Source organism: Pelmatolapia mariae, linkage group LG10_11, assembly GCF_036321145.2.
Source record: "Pelmatolapia mariae isolate MD_Pm_ZW linkage group LG10_11, Pm_UMD_F_2, whole genome shotgun sequence".
In the NCBI taxonomy this organism is placed as follows: Eukaryota; Metazoa; Chordata; class Actinopteri; order Cichliformes; family Cichlidae; genus Pelmatolapia; species Pelmatolapia mariae.
In genome coordinates, this window is record NC_086236.1 from 9,079,170 (window position 1) to 9,100,423 (window position 21,254).

Genomic DNA, 21,254 nt, shown 5'->3' on the forward strand with positions numbered 1-21,254 from the left:
TTACTGGTAAAAATATTAAATTCTACCTCAAACAATATGCATTCCTTAACCACTGAACAAATATATATAAATGTCAACTCATTTAACCCCCAAGGCATTATATTTATGCACTTTGTTAACAGAATAGCTGATAATAAATGTTTGCCATTCAAAATAACAATTACAGTTATTTTGGAATCACACAGATTACATATGTCTGTATAGAATTATGTGCCATGATGGTGAAATATTTCATTTGTTGCTTGTAATCTTTAACCCTCTTAAAGCAGTAGATAAAAAGTTTGCTTAACAATAAAAGAGAAAACAAAACGGGGGCTGGGGAACATAAATGTTTGCACAAATGGATAACTTGGATAAGGATTTATGTACACATCATGTCCATTCTCTCAACTTCCTTCTGAGTTACGGGCAATTTTTATTTGTGACTTTAGGAAAGTAAGAGCTCTCAAGAAGCACTTAAAGGCAACGTAACAGCAAAAATGAAAATATAGTGACATAAAACCGAGGGTAAAGGATCGCCACTAGACGGTGATCATCATTAGGGCAAAACCATCTATCAAATTTATATCCAGAAAAGAGCCAAATTATGCTTTTACAATAGAGAGTTTTATCAAGCCAAACAATTATGAGGTGAGCTGCCCATTGCATCGCTTGTTATAGGTCAATGGAAAAAAAGAGGAGGATAAAAACAATCCAGGGCTGGTAATGCACTACAAAACCATTTGGCTGAAAGTCATTCACTGCACTGATCATTTAGGATGGATTTTTATAAAACAAGAAATTAGTTGGGCCACAGCTGCATGTGTAGCTTTGTTTCTCCAGTGGTTTCCTTCCTTCCTGTTGTCAGTATTTTAAAACAAGAGGGGATCTAAGACTCAAGCGAATGACAATTACTTCTATAAAATCACTGAAATCAGATGCAGATATTGGATATATTTAATCACACTGAATTGTGAGCACATTCAGAGTTTTGTTGGCAGTGACTGACACTTCCATGTCTATTAACCCTTTTTTTCCTCTTCAACATAACGTTTGAACCATGTTGTGGTTAAATGTATTAAATTCTGATTTAGGTATACCCATTTTTCAGACGATCATTTACTTTGGATGGTTATAAACTTTATTCTAGCCATTACACAGTTAAATCATGAGTATTATAATTCTGCACTGACCTAAAAATCCCCCTAGTTTCTTGAATATTCGACTGTAAAATTTCTTAATGACAACAATAGTGGTGTAGTGGTTTGAATTCAGGATTTAAAAAAATAATAATTTAAAGAGTAGTTTGTAAAATGATAGAAGTGGGAGGATAGGATAGGGAGCTGGAAGCACTAATATCACAGAATATTGATGTGAAACTACATCATTGCCAGGAACACAAATAATGAATTATAATGTGTTTTGCTTTCTGATTGTAGGACATCAAGTCATGGAACACGATGTTACTTTTTAAGAAGATAGAAATAGAGCCTTTACTTGAATCATTTCTTCATTTGTTTTTTGGGTACGCTAATTATGTGACAGACAGCACAGCTACACAGCTTCATCGCTCCTTTGCACTAATCCTACAGTCATACCTGTCCCTCTGCCACACCAATTTTTGAACCGATATGAATGGAGTGAAAATATTAGAGGGGGTTTTTATGAGCCCCTCTTCTTGAGTTTCCCTCCTGTAACGCCGAACCCATAAGTCAGCTCCTGGCTCGAGTTAGAGAACAACCGCAGGCTGTGTGTGCGTTCAGGAAGCTGGAGAGAGGGCAGTGTCGCTCACCTTTCACTGCCATACTGTAACACAGGCGTTTGACATGAGACAGCCCCCTAGGTGTCTCACTTTCTCAGTGTTTGTATGGACTGGAGCGCAGCGCCGGCTGCCCGCCTGCCTGCTTCTCGTCTGGCTGACTGGCTGCGTTGACGTCAGCGCCGTGTTGATTTGCTAAGGCGAGAGAAGAAAGGAGTTAGAGCATGTTCTGAGAGCGGGTACTGCGAACTGCCTTACTATGCTGTAGCCCCAATCCCCCTGCACTATCCGGAATCAAAACGTGCAACTTAGGTGAGTACCAATCCGGGCTAAATGCAGCTGCAGTTTCCCGGCGACAAGTGCCAGACCCACTACTCTGCATGTATCACTGTTTTCTTCGCGTACTTTCATTCACCATATGGATGTTTTGATGTGTTTATAGTGCTGAGGATCGGCTTTTTTATGCGTGTCCCCGTTCAACCTCACGCTGAAGTTGACTGCAAACGCGACTTTGGCATGCGAGTTGGACTTGCGCACCGGAGTTCTGGATGAAAACAAGTGTTTACCTGATTGCGCTGCAAGGTGTTGAAGTTTGCATTAACGCACTGTAGCTCAGTGTAGAGATGTTAAGGTTGACGTAACCCCCCCTTCTTCTTCTCGGGCTCGTTAGTATTCTGGAGATCGCAGTCAGAGGACGTGAGGTCTGGCTGTTTCACGGGGAGCCAGACAACATATGACGCCTCGCTGCGTGTGACTTTGAAATCGCGTTAGCTTGTTTTGGTGGAAATTTTGCCCATATTTTTTTTTTTTAAAGACGGCGACACTCATGCTTGTCCTTGTGTCTCCAGACGCACCAGCGTGGCTTATTTAGCCGTGATGACATCATGATGGGGGACTGGAGACACTGGTTTTTACACACGAAACAACCGTAAATCCAGTCACTGTACAGGCGCACTGCCATTGATTGACAGCCAGCTAAATGTTTGATTGGTTACCAATAATCGGCTCGCCGTAGCACGCGCAGCACACTGTGAGGTGGGGGAACTGGTAACAGATGCGATGGCAAATTGATTTGTTATCGAGTGTGTCTGATCTCTCTCTTCCCCTTTCACTCTTTTTTCCTTTTTATCCCTTAGGCAGCTTTCCCGAGACCAAACCCCCCTTCTTTCTCCTTCACTGTTACAAGGTAGCGCTACAGTGTTCATCCTGCCTCAAAGTCCACCTGTGCGTTGATCAAATGAGAGCTGGCTCAAATCGGAGACCCTTGCCTGCCGTCTGTGTCGCGTGTACTTTTTTAGCAGGCACCGGTGTCTGATTGCCCCCCCTCCCCGTACCATTTTGATCTCTCCGCGTTTGTGTCTGTCAGTGTGGCTCATGGTCTGGAATATTGAACGCTGTTTATTCTTGTTGTGGCTGGCTCGTCAAGGCGCGCTATGGCAGACAACTCGTGATCAGATTGATTATGCTGCCTCTCTGTGAAGTCGGCGTGATGTGGTTATTGTCAGCGGTCCATATCGTCCTCCGGGGAGGAAATCTCTCCAGGCTTAATGTACTTAATGTAGTACGTGATGTTTTGCGTAACGCATAATGTTGTGTATAATTTGTCTGGTGCGTCTGGCTAAAATTAACGCCGTCTAGACCCACGCAGCCTTTTCCCTTTATTAATAGAAAACAGACAAAGTCCCCAGACAGCAACTTTACATCCCAGTGAAGCCACAGTTTAGTTGATAACCCACAGAGCGCAACAAGCATTGATCATTTACGGGGCCATAAATCGGCGCTATTGGCATACCTGCAATAAAGATAATGTCGGGTTTTAGGCATGATCTCTGTTTACTGAGAGGCTAATTTCAGTTAGAGGAGAACCTGTGGTTTTATCATTACCTACATTCTACATCGATTTTTGTCAAGGTACGGAAAAGACAAACCGCCCAGTGCCCCAAAGCCGGGAGAATTATTTTCCGTTACTCTCAGCACTAACAATAGGTGCAGCATCATTTACCCTGAATATTCAGATTCAGTGTGTTTAGATGATCTTATTTATATATTATAGAAGGTTTGGCAAGAAAAGAAACCTTATCGTTTTTTCAAGGTTTATTTTTCCTTTTCAGATGATGTTTCTTCTTTCTTCCTTTTCTTTCTTTCTTTTTTTTAACAGGTGTGAAGGGAGGGAAAGAGCTGCCCAAGTTGTCTTTTTATTCCCTGTTTCATAATCTTTAAAAATGAATTTGAAGATTATTATCAAGAAAAACAATAATAATATTACAAATTTAGACAGCGTGTCACTTCTCACCAGACTTCATCTGACACATTTTGTCATTTGTCATAAGCCTGACTTATTCACTCTTCCGAGAACCTAAAAATTTGCCCTCAGTGAGCTTTTGTAGGTCAAAGGCGACACTAATCTGGTGACCATTCCTGCTTCACTTGGAGTAGGTGCAGTGGCAAATAACTGTTTAGTTAATTGGGACAATGAAGAAGCAGCGTAGTTCAGTGTTAAACTGAATGTAGTGGTGAATCTGTGTATTCAATCTAAGCCAGCTTTAATTATTTTTTTTAGTGCAGGTCAAAGTATAGGGTTGTGGGAGCGTGTTGCGTTGTTAACTTCAGTAATCAGGTTAACAGGAGTAGGAGGAGGACAAATTTGCGATTTTCAACATTAGCGACTGAGAGCTGTGTTTGGTACAGCAGTGTTGTGTGCTTTTGCCTCATCCTGCTTTCCTTTCCACCCATTTCTGGCCGCTGCTCTCTGCTCCCGTCTGTGATGAGAATACTGAGTAAGATGCTATTTAATTTCAGAAAGGCTGCTGATGGTCTTTGTGAACCGAGCGGCAGTGAAAACCCACAATTCACACTTGTTTAACTGGTGTACATACCGATTAGATAACTAAATGAAGACATCTTTTTAACGTAACATATGTTGGACTGATTGATATGCAGGTTGAGCATGTTGGATGGCTCACAAATTGTTTCCCTTCAGAAATCTACAGTCAATACTCTCTGCTGAATTTAAGAACAATGCCACTGAGCGGAGTGTTTACCACCCTGGCAGGATGTTTGCAATTGCCTCACACTTGCCATTTAGAGAGAGAAAGAGGTGGTATGTTTTAAATAAGCGTAACAAATTCATCACATTTATTTGCAGCGTGATTAAAATAATGAAAGGCACTTGTATTTTATGATAAACTAGAATTTTTAAAATTTTTCAAAAGAGAAAGCCCTTTCATTCATTCAGATTCTGAAGGGAAGAGAAAAACAACACAGAATGAGCATGTTGGATTTAAATGTGTAAAGACTAATATCTTTTTAACTCATGATAGTTTGTTCTTGCATCAGACTCTACCAGAGCTGATTTTTTTCCCTCCCCTCTTGTCTTCCATACAGGTTTCATCTTGTTTACAAAGATAGCTAAAAACATTGTTGATCGGGGAAGGAGAGCCTCATGAGTCGGCCTCGTGGTTTGCATCGACATCATGGATTTAACTAAAATGGGTATGATCCAGCTTCAGAACCCCAACCACCCCAATTCCCTGCTGCAGAAGGCCAACCAGATGCGTCTGGCTGGAACTCTGTGCGACGTGGTCATCATGGTAGACAGCCAGGAGTTTCACGCTCACAGGACTGTGCTAGCCTGCACCAGCAAAATGTTTGAAATCCTCTTTCACCGCAGCAGCCAGCATTATACCCTGGACTTCCTATCACCAAAGACTTTTCAGCAGATTTTGGAGTATGCTTACACTGCCACGCTCCAGGCCAAGGTGGAGGACTTGGATGACCTTCTGTATGCAGCCGAGATACTTGAGATTGAGTACTTAGAAGAGCAATGCCTGAAGATCCTGGAAACCATCCAGTCCTCAGATGAAAATGATGCTGAGGTCAACGCTAACGATGGAAGCACAGAGGAGGACGATGAGCGCAAAGGTCACAATGGAGCCAAAAACTCAAAAAAGCATTCCATGGGGAGCCTCTATCTGTCAGGTACACAGCAAGTCTCTAACATGCCTGGGATCGTCGACCAGAGTCCCTCCGTCTCCACTTCCTTCGGTGTCTCCACCCTGAGTCCCACCAAAGCTGCTGTGGACAGTCTGATGAGCATCGGCCAGTCTCTGCTCCAGCAGGGCTTTGGTGGTGAACAACTAGTTCACGGCAACTCCAACCAACTGATGACAGAGATCAAGACTGAGATGATGCAAGTGGATATGGGCGGCAATGGCCATGAAAGCCCACAGAACATGGAGTCCAGTGCCTCCAGCAATGGAGAACGAAGTGGGGAGGACAGGAACAGAGATGGTCCCGGAACGCCAACCAGGAGCAGCGTGATCACCAGTGCCCGTGAGCTGCATTACGTCCGTGACGAAGGCATGGGCGACTCTCAAGGTGAAGTCAGTCAGATGGGGGTGGAAGCAATGGCTGGAATGACTGAGAAACATCTGGCCTCTCTCTACTCCTTACCTGTCAATCATAAATCAGATGCCATGATGTCCATGCCGGTATCCATGGCGTCCGCTCTGCCCATGTCCCCAGCCCTGGCTATGTCTATGGACTTCAGTGCCTATGGGGGACTCCTGCCTCAGAGTTTCATCCAGAGAGAATTCTTCAGCAAGCTTGGGGAGCTGGCAGTGGGCATGAAACCAGACGGCAGGAACCAGCATGAACGTTGCAATGTTTGCGGTGCAGAGCTACCAGATAATGAAGCTGTGGAGCAGCACAGGTAAGACAACTTTTCTTCCAAATATAGTCGCTTAAAAAATTTTTTTTTTAATTGTTTTGTTCTTGAAATTTGTGGCCCTTTTTTTTAGCATTTCAACTACCCTTAATTTGACTGAAATTTTGAATGTTTATTTATGGATTCTTGATGTGCATCAGAATGTGAAAGTCTTAAGTCACTTGGCTTCATTTTACTAATTCATGATTCACATAGTAACATAATTCCTATTGTTAATAATTTAAAGTGGACAGTTTTTTGCTTTGAAATTATGAGAACTAGCAAATAGTAACATCCTTTTATAATCACAGAAACCTTAATTTTGTGTGGCTGACAGCTCAAACTTGGAGATTTGCTCCTTCAGTAACTACCAGGCCTGTCCAGGTGACCGCCGAAGGAGTGCTGTCTTAACATTGTCCAAGACCATTAGTCACACCTTACAAGATGTGGGCGGCAGCTATCACACACACTTACCAAAGTGGAACCCCCTCATCCTGGAACCAATTCCCCTCCCCTTTCCCATAACTGCACAAGGGGGGCCTTTATTAGCTTGATAATTGGAGTAGACGGTCAGCCCAGGAAATGAGTGCTGAACCTGGGCTTTGAGACAAGGAGGTAGCTCTTGGACAGGAGAGTGACAGTAAACCAGAAAAAAAACAGAGTTTTTGCCCCGAAACCTCACTTGAATTACTGAAAGTTTTTCAAATCTCTATATCCCTTTTTTCTGACATAATACCCTGCTCAATTTGATATATTTCACTGGATTTCTGTCATATTTGGATTGACCCTGGTTGATGCAAGCAAACTGAATATTAATCTTGCATGACCTCTCTTTTGTGCTGTCGTAATGTTTAAGAAATTTTACCTTGAAGGCCACCTTCTCACCCTGCAGTGTTTGCTTGAATCAATGCAAAGGAATGCACAGTGGTTAAAGTTCACTGGAGGATTTGAACCTTATCACCCGTCCCATCATTCCTGAGCTGGTATCTTGGCATACATGGCTAAGCACTGAAGTGATTCAGTCCAGACTTTCAAGTTAAAGAAATATAACCGAATAGGTTTGACTTGATGAAAGACATACAGGAAGTCACAGTGTATATATTTGTGTGACCTTCATGATTAGAACTAATTTTTCATTAAGGTAAAGAGGATTTTTGCATTGACTCATATTACACGTCTAAAAATCATAAGGACAGAAAAAGAAGTGGCTTTTGTGCATATGATCAGTTCATCCTAAGCAGGCTTTTATAGCCACTTAAAAAAAAAAAGAAGCACAATAGCCTCTGCTTTAGATGCATTAATGTAGCCGAACTGCGTTAATGGTCAGGCTATGCTCGTCTCTGTCTTGAGAAAAAGTGTGGCGTGTGAAATGGTTGCCTGTGTTTCAAGAGGAATTTCATCAATTCGCTCAAGCTGGGAAATCTTGTATCAAAGGAGATTTCCAAACCGTTTCATGCATTGATCTCGCCGCCTCACCCCATAGCATACTAATGGGTTAATTTACACTGGTTGATACACCGACACGACACTGTTTAATATTGTATGTGCTGTCCTGACAGCCTCCTGAAGTGTAGAAATCAAACATTGCATCATCCGCTGTCTGCTCTGCCATTTTGACATGAAAGGTCCGCTTCGCCTGAGATGCTTGATAATTCAGACGCTTCTCGTGTCCTCATAAACTCCACTGTGGGTCATTTGATATCATATCAAGTCCCTGCTTCTTCTTTTTTTCTTTATTTATTGCTTATTTTTTATGGCTATCCTGTCACACTTCTTAATCGTCCTGATGGGTATGCAAGATGTTTTATTTCAGACAAGTGGAGTCGTGTTCCCTCTGACTAATTATGAATCATTCGCCCGGAGCAACTGTGTCAGGGTCAGCACTGCCTGTGCAACAAACGCATAAAAAAGTTGGCAAAGTTCACTTAGGTGCGGGCAGGTCAAGTCAAACATGAGTCTAATTGTTTCCAGATGTGGCACAGGTCAGTGGTGTGAGGTGTCAATGTGGGCTTCTATGTTTAAATGAATGCACCGAAAAGTGCCCACTTCCTGTATAAATCTAGTTTCTGCAACCTTTCATAAAAACACTGAATTCATTATGTATTGGCAAAACAAGTGTAAGGAGTTGCTTATTGACTATGGAAACAATTGCTTCTTTTTAAGCAGCAGAGATGCTACCTTGATATTAGGTTAATGAACACCTTATAATGTACATCAGTTTAGAATAAATTATTATAATTGGAGGGAAAAAGCTTGTATTGAATGTTATGTCAGAAGTAGATTTTTGCCTGCTTTTTCTGATATGATAGCTGATCAATTAACTTAACTTTAGACTAATTCCTTTAATGATTGACTATCTTAAGATAACTATAGATATTTGAGGATTTTGCCTTCTTTGAACTACTTTATAAGTAGTTGTGTTATCTGTATTTTACCTTGGGTATTGTAATAGATGTTGAAAGTTTAACTTATCATGCAAACAAAAATGAGCTTAATGAAAGGTTTACTCTGACTTATAAGTGCCTGAGTTTCCTTGTATTTAATCTAAGTCTATCTGACCATGGCAACTTTTCCCCTCCACCTCCCCTCCAGCAGGCCACCAGCTCACGTCCCGACTGACAAGCCCTAGATTTATTTCTTAAAGGAAGCCCACGGTGTGCATTGTTGGGGCTTTAGGCAGACAGGATTACAGCAATATTTTAGTAACCCTTGCACTGAGAAAATAATCAACACAGGAAGGGCCTGAGTGATTATTTAGAAAATAAATGCATGATGCAGGGGGCTAATTCTGCAGAGGCAGGGGAAAGGGGGGGGGGCCTCCTCTGCTTGGTATTCCAAACACAGCATCCAATTCACGGGAACTAGCCTTGGGTTTATCTCTTTCACTTAATCGTCCATTCTCATGCAAATGATTGACCCTCGCTGTAATGTACATCACATAAGTGAAAAAAAAGAGCCTGTTTAAAAGGAGCTTTTCCAGCATATAGCCTTTAAACATTACTGATAACTATCAATGCTATAGCAGTGTCTTTTCATAGTACAGCCTGGGTTTATTTTTGGAGGGGCACAGGGGCGATGAATGAACGGGATAAGTCAATGAATTCCTGTTTGTCTTCTCTGTTTTCGCTCCTGTTATTTTTATTATTGATGGCAGTGTTTGGGGCAGAGGCTGGCAGCAGTGGAAATAATCACCCTCGCATTAACCTCCGCACGCGCACACACTTGTGTTCATTACTTTTCACATACACTCCCCTCAGCAGTAGCAGGCAGCGCTCACTCTTCCATTTCCTCCTCTTTTGTGGCAAAGGGGACGGAGGGCGCTCTAATACCCCAGGCCGCAGGTGTTTAAACAGCAGGCCCAAGGCCCTTATCTGTGCATATCAGAGTGGGACAGATAACCCTTGGCGCTCCTTCTTAGTAAACCAAGAGCAGATTGAGTTCAGATAGCGGTCCAATGCATTTGTTGCAGGTGATAACAATGTATGCACATACACACACGTATGTAACCTGCACACTAAGGGGAAGCTGTTGGAAGGTGTAGATGTTGTTTCCTTACACAATGACATTCGGTTGCTTTGGTCACTAGCAACAATTAACCACCACCCCCATCACCAGTGAGCTCCAATAAGTATAAAGGATGCCTGCAAGACGGTCGATGGGACTCAATGGTACCAAATGTCAAAAAATAAATACTTACACCTGTTTCATGACAACAAAAACACACATTTTTGGTAAATACAGTATGTCTATATACTCAATATATATATATATATATATATATATATATATATATATATATATATATATATAAAAATATACTTCCTTTGATATATTTTTTTCCGCACTTCGCCAGTCTTTCCAGTTGTAACTGTCTGGGTTAGGATTTACAAGAATCCGCATGATGGCATCCAGTGATGACAACCACTGACAAAAATATAAATCGAACAGCATGCAGATGTGGAGATGCACCAAAATAAACCCCCAAAACCTTTCGATGTCTTTATAAGATACACCCTTTTACCGTGGCAGTTACTAACTACCATTAAGCAACTGAGGCTGGGAATTTATATATATATATATATATCTGTGTGTGTGTGTGTGTGTGTGTGTGTGTATATGTATATATATATATATATATATATATATATATATATACATGTATGTACATATAAGCCAAAGTCCCTTATGTTGTAGTCATGTTGTTATGGTTAGATAAAGTTATTTGAATACATTAAAAAAAACTGTAAAAGCATTTAAAATTAAACTATAACTATTAACTTTTTAATTAACTTTTTAAAAATATTTTTCCTTATGGCAAAATATTTATATGCATTATATGCACAGCTGCGACACACAGTGAAGGAAGTGCCATGTTCTTATTCCCCCCCCCCCCCAAAAAAAAAAAAAAATTGGATCTTTTTAACTGTTGGGATCTTTGTGATTGGTGGTCAAACTGACAATTCAGAAACACGGAATAACATCCTCTGTGATATAGTCCACGATCCAATCATACTTTCACTCATGGTGATTGATAGTGCTTGTCATAAAATTGCAGTGTTTTTGGCAGTTGTAAAAATCTAGCTAGCAAAGTTCACAAAAGGACCTGTCAAAAATTTCAAACCAGCACAGCACTGCGCTCTATTTTGCGACCACAGCAGTTGTAGCTTACTGTGGTAGCCAACTACCACGGGCCATGTCATTTTAACTCTCACAATTAGATATATTAATATTATCTCATAAGTTCCATAGCTCTTATTTCTATTAGCAGCTAAACTGAAGACTCTACAGCACTGAGCGGTGTTGTTCTTTCAACATACAACAAAACCACAAGGTTCTGATGTCGTAAGAAAACTGTCTGTGCCGATCAAAGTGCATAACCTCACAAATAGAGTGTGTGTGTATGAAAAATCAGACTGTTGCTGTTGTTTGAGAGGTGACATCCGGTATAGTTTGTGCAAAATCCCCAGACAGCAGTCCAGAGTGTTTGTTGACCTCAAAATAAGAGCCCTTCTGTATCCTGCTCATCTTAAGTGTAAAAAGTAGGGGAAAAAAACCGACATGTGCTAACAATAAAGGATAAATATCTGTGCTTTGAAGTAGGTAGTCAGATATTTGCTTCATTGTCACAGTCTTACTCACCGAATACAGTATGTCGCCTTTGATCTTAAATAAGAATGACTAAGAGAGCAGCAGACTTTTGATTCTAACCTGTAAAACTGTGCAAGCATTTTCCTGCTTCCTGAAAGTAGCTGGGCAACAAAGCATCCATTACATGGCAGTGGATTACCCTCTATTTGAAATCACTCAGTGAGTTAAGTCTCCCCTGCTTGCACTCAGAGGTACAGTACATGTTGGTGTAATAATCCAATAGCACAAAAAGCCTCACTCAACGAAAAACACCTCTCCAAGAAACACCTAAGCCACAGACAACAGCAGAGGGCTTATTCAAGTCTGGCTGCCACATCATTTCCCTTTTATCCTCGCACAGGTGCTTTCTTTTTTTGCCCCTATTGGAGGTGCGGTGTTTGTTTGTGCCCCTAAGGAACTGCCGCTTTGACCAGGCCCGTGGTGATAGCCAGAGCCGAGGCAGCTGCTGGCTGAGTCCCAATTATAGACAGGCTTTAAAAGGCTCTGGTTGAACCGTAAAGATTTACACCGCCATCGCTGTGATCTCAGATCTGGGCTCTGTCCTCACTGTCAGGATAGGGAGATGTATCGATTAAAGACTTAACTCAGGGGGCTACATCTTGTGGAATATACTACACGCACACAAGCGTGCAGATCAAGCGTCTTATTGTCGTACACTGTGATGTCATCAGGTGGCAAAGGAAAGCTGTCTTATTAGAGAGGGCGGGGGAAAAAGATGCTTTTTTGGAAACGGTGTGGTGGTGGTAAGAAATAAGATAAGTAAGAGAAGGGCAGCACCAAGATAGGGGTTGGGGGATACCAATATGCAGACAGTGGCTGTGGCAATGGAGGGAGGCGATCTAATCAAGCAGCAGATTAGATCGCCTTCCTCCCTGAGATAAGAGTGGAGGGAGTGTGCTTGTGCAATAAAAGTTAGCAGCTTGACTCGGTGTGACCAGCTGCCTCTGTGTGGCTAACAGCGCTCAGCAGACGTGGCCTTTGCTGATGCGGTCTGGCATGGAGTGCTATGAAACAAATACACTGAGGCCCCTATCTTTTGTCTATGTGGGGGAACTTGTGGTTTGGAGAGAGGGTTAATGATAACATACTGTACTCTAAGTTGGCCTTCTTTGTACCCATGCAAGCATGTGGATTTTTTTCTCTTGTATTTTTTTGAGAGGCCAGGGTGGGGACTCAAGGGTAGTGCTAATTACTGCTAGTTATCAGGTGACACGCAAATGCATTATCACCCCTAACTTCCCGATGTGTATCTCTAGTCCCAGAAGCTGCAGTGCGAGTGTTGGCAGGTGGAGAGGCTGTGGCACATAGGCTGTGTGTAAATTACCGCACAGATAAATGCGTAAGCAGAGTTTCTCTATTTTACAATCTTAAATTAGACTTAAAAGTCTGCACCTCTTGGCAGACTTTTCTTACTGTATTAAGGTCCATGCATCATTGTCAGCTTTCCCATTAAATAAGAAAAAGTCAATAGAATTAGAATGATCTGGCCTTAAAGCTCAGTGGGTTTTAGTTCTGGTTCATGGAGCCCTTCCTCTGTTCTCCTGGACCTGAACGCTGTGGGTTCTAATCCCATCGATATCCCATTAGCATCCCCTCTCCGGGTCCCCGCCACATGAAAGAAGACGGTTCCCTCTCTCTGATTCTATCACTCTGGCTGACCGTAGGGAGGACGGCCACAATGAGTAAATGTGCTGAAGCCAAAGGGCCAACCCAAGTGTGCTCACAAATGTCCTGTGAGTGTGCGTCTGTGTGTATGTGTGTGAAATAGCTGCCACCGCCACCTCGGAGGCCCCCTAGCCTCCCTGGGAAGTATCAAACCGGAGCCCTTCGCAGCTTCAAGCGAGAGAGCTACTAATTAGCCTCTTTGTTGCCACTTGAATGGTTTGCCAGAGATTGGCAAGGGGCCCCAATGGAGTGATACCAGCACACTAAGAAGCTGGTCATAAAAATTACCCCCCATTCTCTCCACCATCACCTGTCACAAAGGAGCTCTCAGGTAGGAAAATGAGGCCAGAACAGCACAACGTGAGCTTTTTATCCTTCTCTTTAGAGACTGACGGATGATGTTTGCTCAACAGGTTGATTCTGGGTTCGTGCTAGCTATCTGCTCATAAGCTGGGAGGGCAAGGCCACATATAATTGCAACAGCTTTAATGTTATTGATAGCATAAGCTCAGCGTTCTCCTCTTTAAATTGCTGAGTGAGAAGTCGAGTTAACATCGAGTAGCAAATCGATATGCAAAATCAGATTATTTTAGAAGTGCTGCTGATGTAAGCCAGGTTATTGGCTTGTTTAAGTGAAAGCACAACCACTTTTCTCTGTAGGTAAAAAAAGAAAAAACGGTGTGGGTGAGTTTCACAATTAAGTACCCCGAACAAGAACTAATATGGCATAAAGAACCAGCTCAAATCAATACTTTGCACAAAAGAGTTGTTTGCTACAAGAACATTATCAGATTTTGTGGGTTATGAGATTTATTTGTTTTCTTAATGTTCCTTGAGACAGTTATCCAAACAAAAGTTCCACACTCCCTAATTCATGCTGTAGTATTAAAATACATCAAAACCCCCGAAAGTTATTTATTTCAACACACTAATTGGAAGAAGAAGAATTTGAGTAAATAATGTTAGAGGTGGTGCTTTTTATGTTTTTTTAGATTACATCATTGATTAACCTCTAAAAACATTATTACTATAATAATTTACATTGAGTATTTCTTCGTGGGTTTATCAGGAATCTCAGCCCTGACCCTGAACCTTAAATAAGAGGCTACAAGAGTTAAATATTTTCTTAAAAGTTGTATTACTAAAGATGAATGTGATTATGTTATAACAAAGCAGCCTGTCTGACTGTCAGACTATTCAAAATGCTCTCCGATCCATACTTCTGGCAACTGACATGCTGCTCGGTGAGCGCCGTGGCAGGAGTGCAATGAATGTCAAGGCGACTTGCAGCTTTAGCCCTGACCGACACATTTTAAGCTCCGCTGTAATCCAGGAGGGATCAGTTGGGTAAATCATGGCATAAAGCTTAAAACCATAATTGATTTATGTATTTGCTGACCGAAGACGCCCAGAGAGATTAACGGAGGGAGAGAGCCGATGATGGATATGCCGACCCCCTCGTGCAGCCTGCGTGCTAGGTGGGGGGATGAATTCAATTGAAGGGAGATTTGTCAGCTTGAAAAGGAAGAATGTCTAAAAACAGAGTGAGAGTCTGAGAATAGTTGCACTGGAGTTGCATTTAAAACATCAATCTGTATGTAAGTGTCTGCATTTTTTTTGTTGCCAGCTTTAGTAGCTGATTAAATTAAACTTGTGCCAAAACAGGCTTGGTGTGATCAGTAAGATTTGATTAGCCTCCAATTTGTTCACATATTTTCATGTTGTCCTGATAAGTGCTGAAGCACATGATAGCCACTGTAGAAATATCATATCATGAATCCAATTTCTTTCTTTTTTTTGAGAAATGAGAAAATTTCTCATGTTAATTTTTCTGTTACTTTAAGTGTTATATTTAAAATCAAATTTAAATATTTTTTTTTCTTTAAGGCAGCCAAATGATTCTTCATTTAATATTAATCTAATTTAATATTCCTGTCACAGCCAACAGTATTTTTACTGATTACATGACCTTGGTGTGATAGCCGCAGTTACCCACGGTTGATTTATTTTTATACATTTATAAAAATGACAATATGGATATATAGTATGTAACTCTATGTAGCATTTACATTCCTGTGCTGATCATAGACATGTCTTCGTAAAAAGACCTCATCAATCTCACATTAATTGGCATTATAATTTCCAGATTGTCACTGATGAGCTACTTGACACTCATTTAATTGGTCAGATGGCGACCCTGGTGTAGCCAGCATGTGAATTTCTGTGACACCTTATGAATCCTCTCTTTCTTGTTTACTGCCTGACTGTCAGACATCTCCAAGGTCTTTCTTGACCATTTCCAGATTGTTTCGTGTTTGTCTGTTTGTCCCTGGGCCCCGAAAGGCGAGAGTGGGATAGTAAAAAGAAGGAGGGAGAAAAAAAAGCCATTCCATTTCCTGGACTGATCGCTGAAGCGGATTGCTCTGACATGTCATGACTCAAACAGCATCATTTCTGCCACTCCTGTCTCGGTGCTGACCTTACAAATGATGCTGTAGGCTCCCGCCATATGCCATTAAGCATGCTGTAAAACAGGATGGGGTTTTATCCCCCTTCAAACGTGCAACAGCGCGCACTCACCCCCCGCAGCTTTCACTCTCTGTTCTCACCTCTCGGAAAACAAAAAGGAGATTACAGGAGTGTTTTTCTCTCTCATAGTTTTGTCCATATACTTTTTTCTCTCGTCTTCCATTCCCAGCTTGTGTTTTATTGCCTCCTGTGAGTGTTGGTCTGAGGCAAGGAGCTGAAGCTTCCCTAACAGGTGTTTGGGTGCTTATCACACACGTCTGTGCCCTTATCTCTAGCCCTCAGCTTCCTGCATCCTCTCTCTTGCATGCCTCAGAGTGGGGATATATTTCACTTAGCCTCTGACCCAAAACCTTCCTCTCTATCTCTTTGGGTCTCTCTTCCTCCTTCGCTCGCTTGCTCTTGCTAACACACTCTCTCTCTCTCACACACACTCACTCACACACACACACACACACACACACACACTGAGAAGGGCTTACTAGCTGATAGACGAAACGAGACTGTGAAGACATTTCATCATTTTAACGCAACTTGACTTTCTTTGATCATTTCGTTTTCTTCATATTAATCATAGCCCGCAGTATGCTCCAAAAATGGAAGATTCTTGGGAATAAGTAAGAGTGCAGCAACAATTACTTTAGTTATCAACATCTCTTCTTGTTTATTTTCTGTAATAATTGATCAGCGGTGTAGGATGTGAGATGTCAAAAAATGGTGAAGAATTCCAGCTTTTAGCCGAGGCGATGTTCTTAAAAAAGTTTAGGTTTTTCCAGTTACATGTTTTGTTAATTACAAAAAAATTGTGTTGCCCCACCAAAATCAAATGGTATCCTCCAACTGACATAGGCTGTTATAGAGAGGGAGAAAAAACACTTGAATTACAGCGTAAATGTTTTAGTATCTTTGGCACAGGGGCAGCTTTGATGTTGTTCAGACCCGTGAGTTTGATGCAGCATTTTGTCAGAGTGATTGGTCTCAGGCTTTAGCCCTGCCTCCACATTCCCTCCATCCTTTCCTACTCCCAAGCCCCACACAGGGACAAAGGCTAAAGTGTCTGTGGGATGGGGTTGTGATGGTGGTTTGGAGGGGGTTGACCCCATCCAAGGACCTGACAGGGGCCCTTCTTTTTTTTTTTTTTTTTTTTTTTTTTTTTTTCCATAATCCCCATTCTGAGTGGTTACAGAGGGGAGAGAACCCACACTCTAACACCCATGAGAGACTCTATTGTGAGTAGCAGGCTCTGTTACAGTAGGACGGATGCAGGGGTCTAAGGCCCAGATAAACGCTGGGGTCAGCCAGGCCCCCGTTATTTACAGTAGGTCCTTTCATTGGCCGCCTGAAACAGGAGCCTGTGGTGGAGGTGGTGGCAGTGGGGCTTCAGGGGACGATCACTGTTTGTGCTCAGCCAGGCCTCCACTATAGGTCAAAGAGCACGGGGGGGTGGGGCCACAGGGGTTACAGACCTGACTTTTGTCTGTGCGTTGGGGGAGTTGCTGCTTCATCGAGGAGAAGAAAAGGTGTTGGGGGTGGGAAGGGTTGTGTCCGTCCAAAAAAGGCAGCCAAGATGACTTCCATGAACACTTTTCTATAATGTGACATAACTAGATTTTGATCTAAAGGAAAAAAGAGCAAAACTGTGTGTCAAAGGTATGTTTATAATGTGTGCACATTTTTTTTTCATACATTACATTTCTTATACAACAAAGTCCAGCACTGTACATGAAGCTTAATAATTCTAAGGAATTATTTTTATTTATTTTACATTATTTCAAGACGATTGGATTAAAGTGTAGATATTTTTGCACAACATTATGTAAGTTAGTATTTAAATAATTGCCCTACAATGAAGTTATCACAACAATTAATTCTGCCCCAGAACTAACAGTTTTAGAGTCTTCATTATTTCAAATTGCAGTTTGGTTTAAAAAATTTTCATGTCGTCTGGGCTGAAGATATTGTTAGTACCAACTGAAACAGGCATTTATATTTCAGGTTTTACTTTATTTTAGGCAATGAATATTTTATTTTTGATGTCATTCTTTCAAAAACTAATCAATTAATATGTTTTGAAGTTTCTCAGATTATTAAAGACATGTTTATTTTTGCCCATTTTCTTTTTATTTATGGACAATAATAGCACTTTGCTGGAAAAAAAGATGAAATTCTGCAGAACTGTCCAACACAAAGAGCAATGGCAGCAGTATAAAAGCAAAATATTTTATTTAAATTTTTTTTTTTTTAGCGTTTTTGCCAGAGGAAAAAAACTGAAAATTCAGCACCGTCACAAATAACTGCATGCCTGTTTCAATTGTCCTGCAGTGACTCAGTGACCTACATAAGCGCAGCTAAAAACACGTCCTGCTATAGAAGGTAAAGAAACATAGCCTTTAAAAGAAAACAAAGGTGTTAGCTACTTGCTGTAACCCAATGCTTCAGATTTAGTTAGGTCATCTTCATTGTCCCGTGACATTCAATGCTCTGTAATAATCCCTTTTTTGTGACAAATTCAAAGTCCAAATGGTCAAAGCAAGTCCCCTCTACACTTAAAATAGTTGCTGTCAAGTGCATTTATTAACCTTAATCTGATGCGATCCATTACCAACCTAATTCCTGTTTGCTGTCTGTCATTAAGAAATGAGAACTTGCCAATGTCCAACATAGCACGAGAAAGTAAACTGGTACCATCTGCCACAAGACTCGGGCGTAATCTTACCATAATCTTAGTGTCAACCTTCCACGTTATGAGGCTAGGATGGAGGGAAAGCTAAGCAGAGACATACAATAAGGACAGCCGTCTCTCAGGCATTCATTTGGCGGAACAGATTTAGTTATTTTTTCTTGGACAAAGACAGGAGGGGTTAAAGGTCAGCAGGCGAGAACTTTACAGATGAAGTGGGGTGTGGTGGGGGTGTGTAGAAGTTTTATTTGACCCTGCACCTCTCACCCCTATTGTCCTGTAAGAACACAATAGGTTCTGTCAAACTCAAGCGGTCAGCGTTTCGGCCAAGCCTGCTGAGCCACAGAAGTGCAATCAGAGATTTTAAATCTGGCTGAAGGACGCTACCGATGACTAGTCAGGAGACAAAGATAAAGGAGAGATTTGTCTTCTCAAAAGTATTTTTCTTACGTGTAAGAAGGAACATTTGTGAGTGTTTAATATTTGTTTTACTACAGTACGACTACTCTGAAACATTTTTTGAAACATTGGTAATTACTAGTTTCACATTCCTATTTTACATATAGAAATGTAACAGATGATAAAAATGAGTTATTACAAAAGCTATAATACACGATTAAAACATCCAGTGAAAATGCATCAGTATTCCATAATCGAATAATGTGACATATGAGAATTTTTCCTGATATTTAAAAGTGCAATTTACTGAGAGCTGCCTAAAATAATAATCAGATGACGTTAAAAAAAAGTCTTGAGGATTTATGCTTGCTTAAATCATTGTCTTAGTCATTTGAAAAGTTACAATTTTCAATAATATCTATTATTTATTTTTCATCAAAAGAGTTTTACAATAAAATGGGGAATAATAATGCTGTGAAAATACGGGAAATAATAGTAGGTCCAAAAAAAAAGTTTAAAAAAATCATATATTTCTTTCAGTGTGATAAAAGGCAGTTGGTTGCGTTTTGATTGGCCATAAAAAGCCGCATTTTTAACACAGAGCTCTGCTGCAACTAGGCTATATGTCAACAGCTACTTTTCTGTAACAGTGACTGTGGCAGCTTGCGTTGTAAATGCCAAAGTCTTGCTGACATTTTTCACCTCAAAAGGAAGGGGGAAGAATGCAAAAAAGTAAAAAATATATAGGATCAGAGAGCAGAACTGCAGCGTGAAAAGGGCTCTCTGGCCTTACATTCTCTCTGCTTATGTCTTGCTTTCTGTCCTCTAAATACCCTTGACATATGGAGGAGATCAAAAGAAAGGGAGAGATGAGGGTTGCATGTGTGTGTCAAGGTACAATGCAGGCCATAGCAAGGCCTTACAAACAGAGGATGTGGTGTGGAGTTTGATTTCTCACCGTCTCTTTTTTTGGTTTGCTTTGGTTGTTGTCATTGATGTATGGTTCACCAAAATGAGTTCAATTTAAGTATTTTGTTGTCTAAACAAAGTCTTTACATGCCTAATGAAAAGGAGATGGAAAATGTCATGCTAAATTATTATCTCTTTGAATTGTTCAGGCTATGCGTCCTATCCCACACATTCTCTGGTTCGGGCTTCTCGAGAGGGATTTTTGGTCAGAAAATTATATTTTACAATTTGGCAATTATGGGCTACACTTTTTTTTTTTTTTTTTTTACTGGAAGTACCTGGATACGGTGTCATTTTAATTAAACCTTTGCCAAAAATCCAAAGAATTGTTTTTTTGTTTATTTTTTTAAAGAATTTCAAGCACCTAATATCTTTTTTCTCTTAATGCCAATGTAGTTCCATTGAATTAGTAGCTCTTTGTGATTGATCGCTGCATATTCAATTGTGACGGAAGCAGTGAAATATATATATAAATAAATATATATTTTTTCTGTACGTGTATATACCTGCAATACCGGAACAGGGATTTAACAGGGAAAAAAACCCAGAGTATTTCCGTTCACCGTTCCAGGCTGGTGGTAGGTAACTGTTGTCAGGAAGGAGCCTCATTAAATGGTCCATTAATGAAGGCTTTATGGAATACAACAGTAAACACCACTTCGCTCACAAACATAATTTTTTGACTGGCTTTTCTTTTGAGATGTCAAGCCTGGCATCATCTTTCTCCTAAACTCTCAAAGCTGTAAAGGCTGGTCAGTTTGCTGTAATAGCCTGCAATATGGCGAATGGGCCTGTACAGGCGTTCAGAGGTCAGTGGACATGGTACAGCTTTCACATGGCCCTGAGGTCCTGACCCCCACCTTTGTTGGCCGTAGTTACCCCCCTCTTCCCAGCAAGGACCGAAGCCCTTTGAGCCAAGCCCTCAACCCCCTGCAGTGCGCGCCCCTTCAGCACATTAATAGTGGCACTGGAACTAATTGCCCAACCTTAGATGTGCTTGAGACCCAGATTGCCTCAGCTGCCAGCGCGCCACAAACCCCCCAACACTCCACCCCAAACAGAAGAAAACCTTCAAAAGAAGAATTGCAAAATTGCTGGTTTCTCTGCCCAGTCCTTTGGTAAAACACAGCTCTTCTCCTCAAAGGGCTTCATTTATTTCTTTGTGTTACTGTAAATGTGCATCCATTCAAGCTTGTTTTGAAAACATCGCCCTCCCTTTTTGCGCCGCGCTCTCGATTTTTGTCTCGCCATTCACTGATGGCTTGGTTTTGCTTTTATTCCTGCAAGAGGACTGACAAGTACTCACTATGTACCTCGCGCCTTGGCGAGACCTTCCCACACATGCCATCCACCGCCATTTTGTTGCTAACCCCGTCAGGCACGATAAAGCGCCAAATCACCCTTTTGTATTCGGCACACGTATC

General features: G+C 41.2%; 1 protein-coding gene across 1 annotated transcript in view; it reads left to right on the plus strand.

The window, feature by feature from the left end:
* The first annotated feature begins 1,927 nt into the window (after nucleotides 1-1,927).
* The window catches only part of zbtb16a (zinc finger and BTB domain containing 16a), a 132,282-nt gene continuing 112,955 nt past the window's right edge, over nucleotides 1,928-21,254 (plus strand). The window contains exons 1-2 of the mRNA XM_063485242.1: nucleotides 1,928-2,050; nucleotides 5,123-6,449. Coding sequence (XP_063341312.1) covers nucleotides 5,212-6,449 — 1,238 coding nt within the window. The 5' untranslated portion in view covers nucleotides 1,928-2,050; nucleotides 5,123-5,211. The remainder of the gene's footprint in view (nucleotides 2,051-5,122; nucleotides 6,450-21,254) is intronic.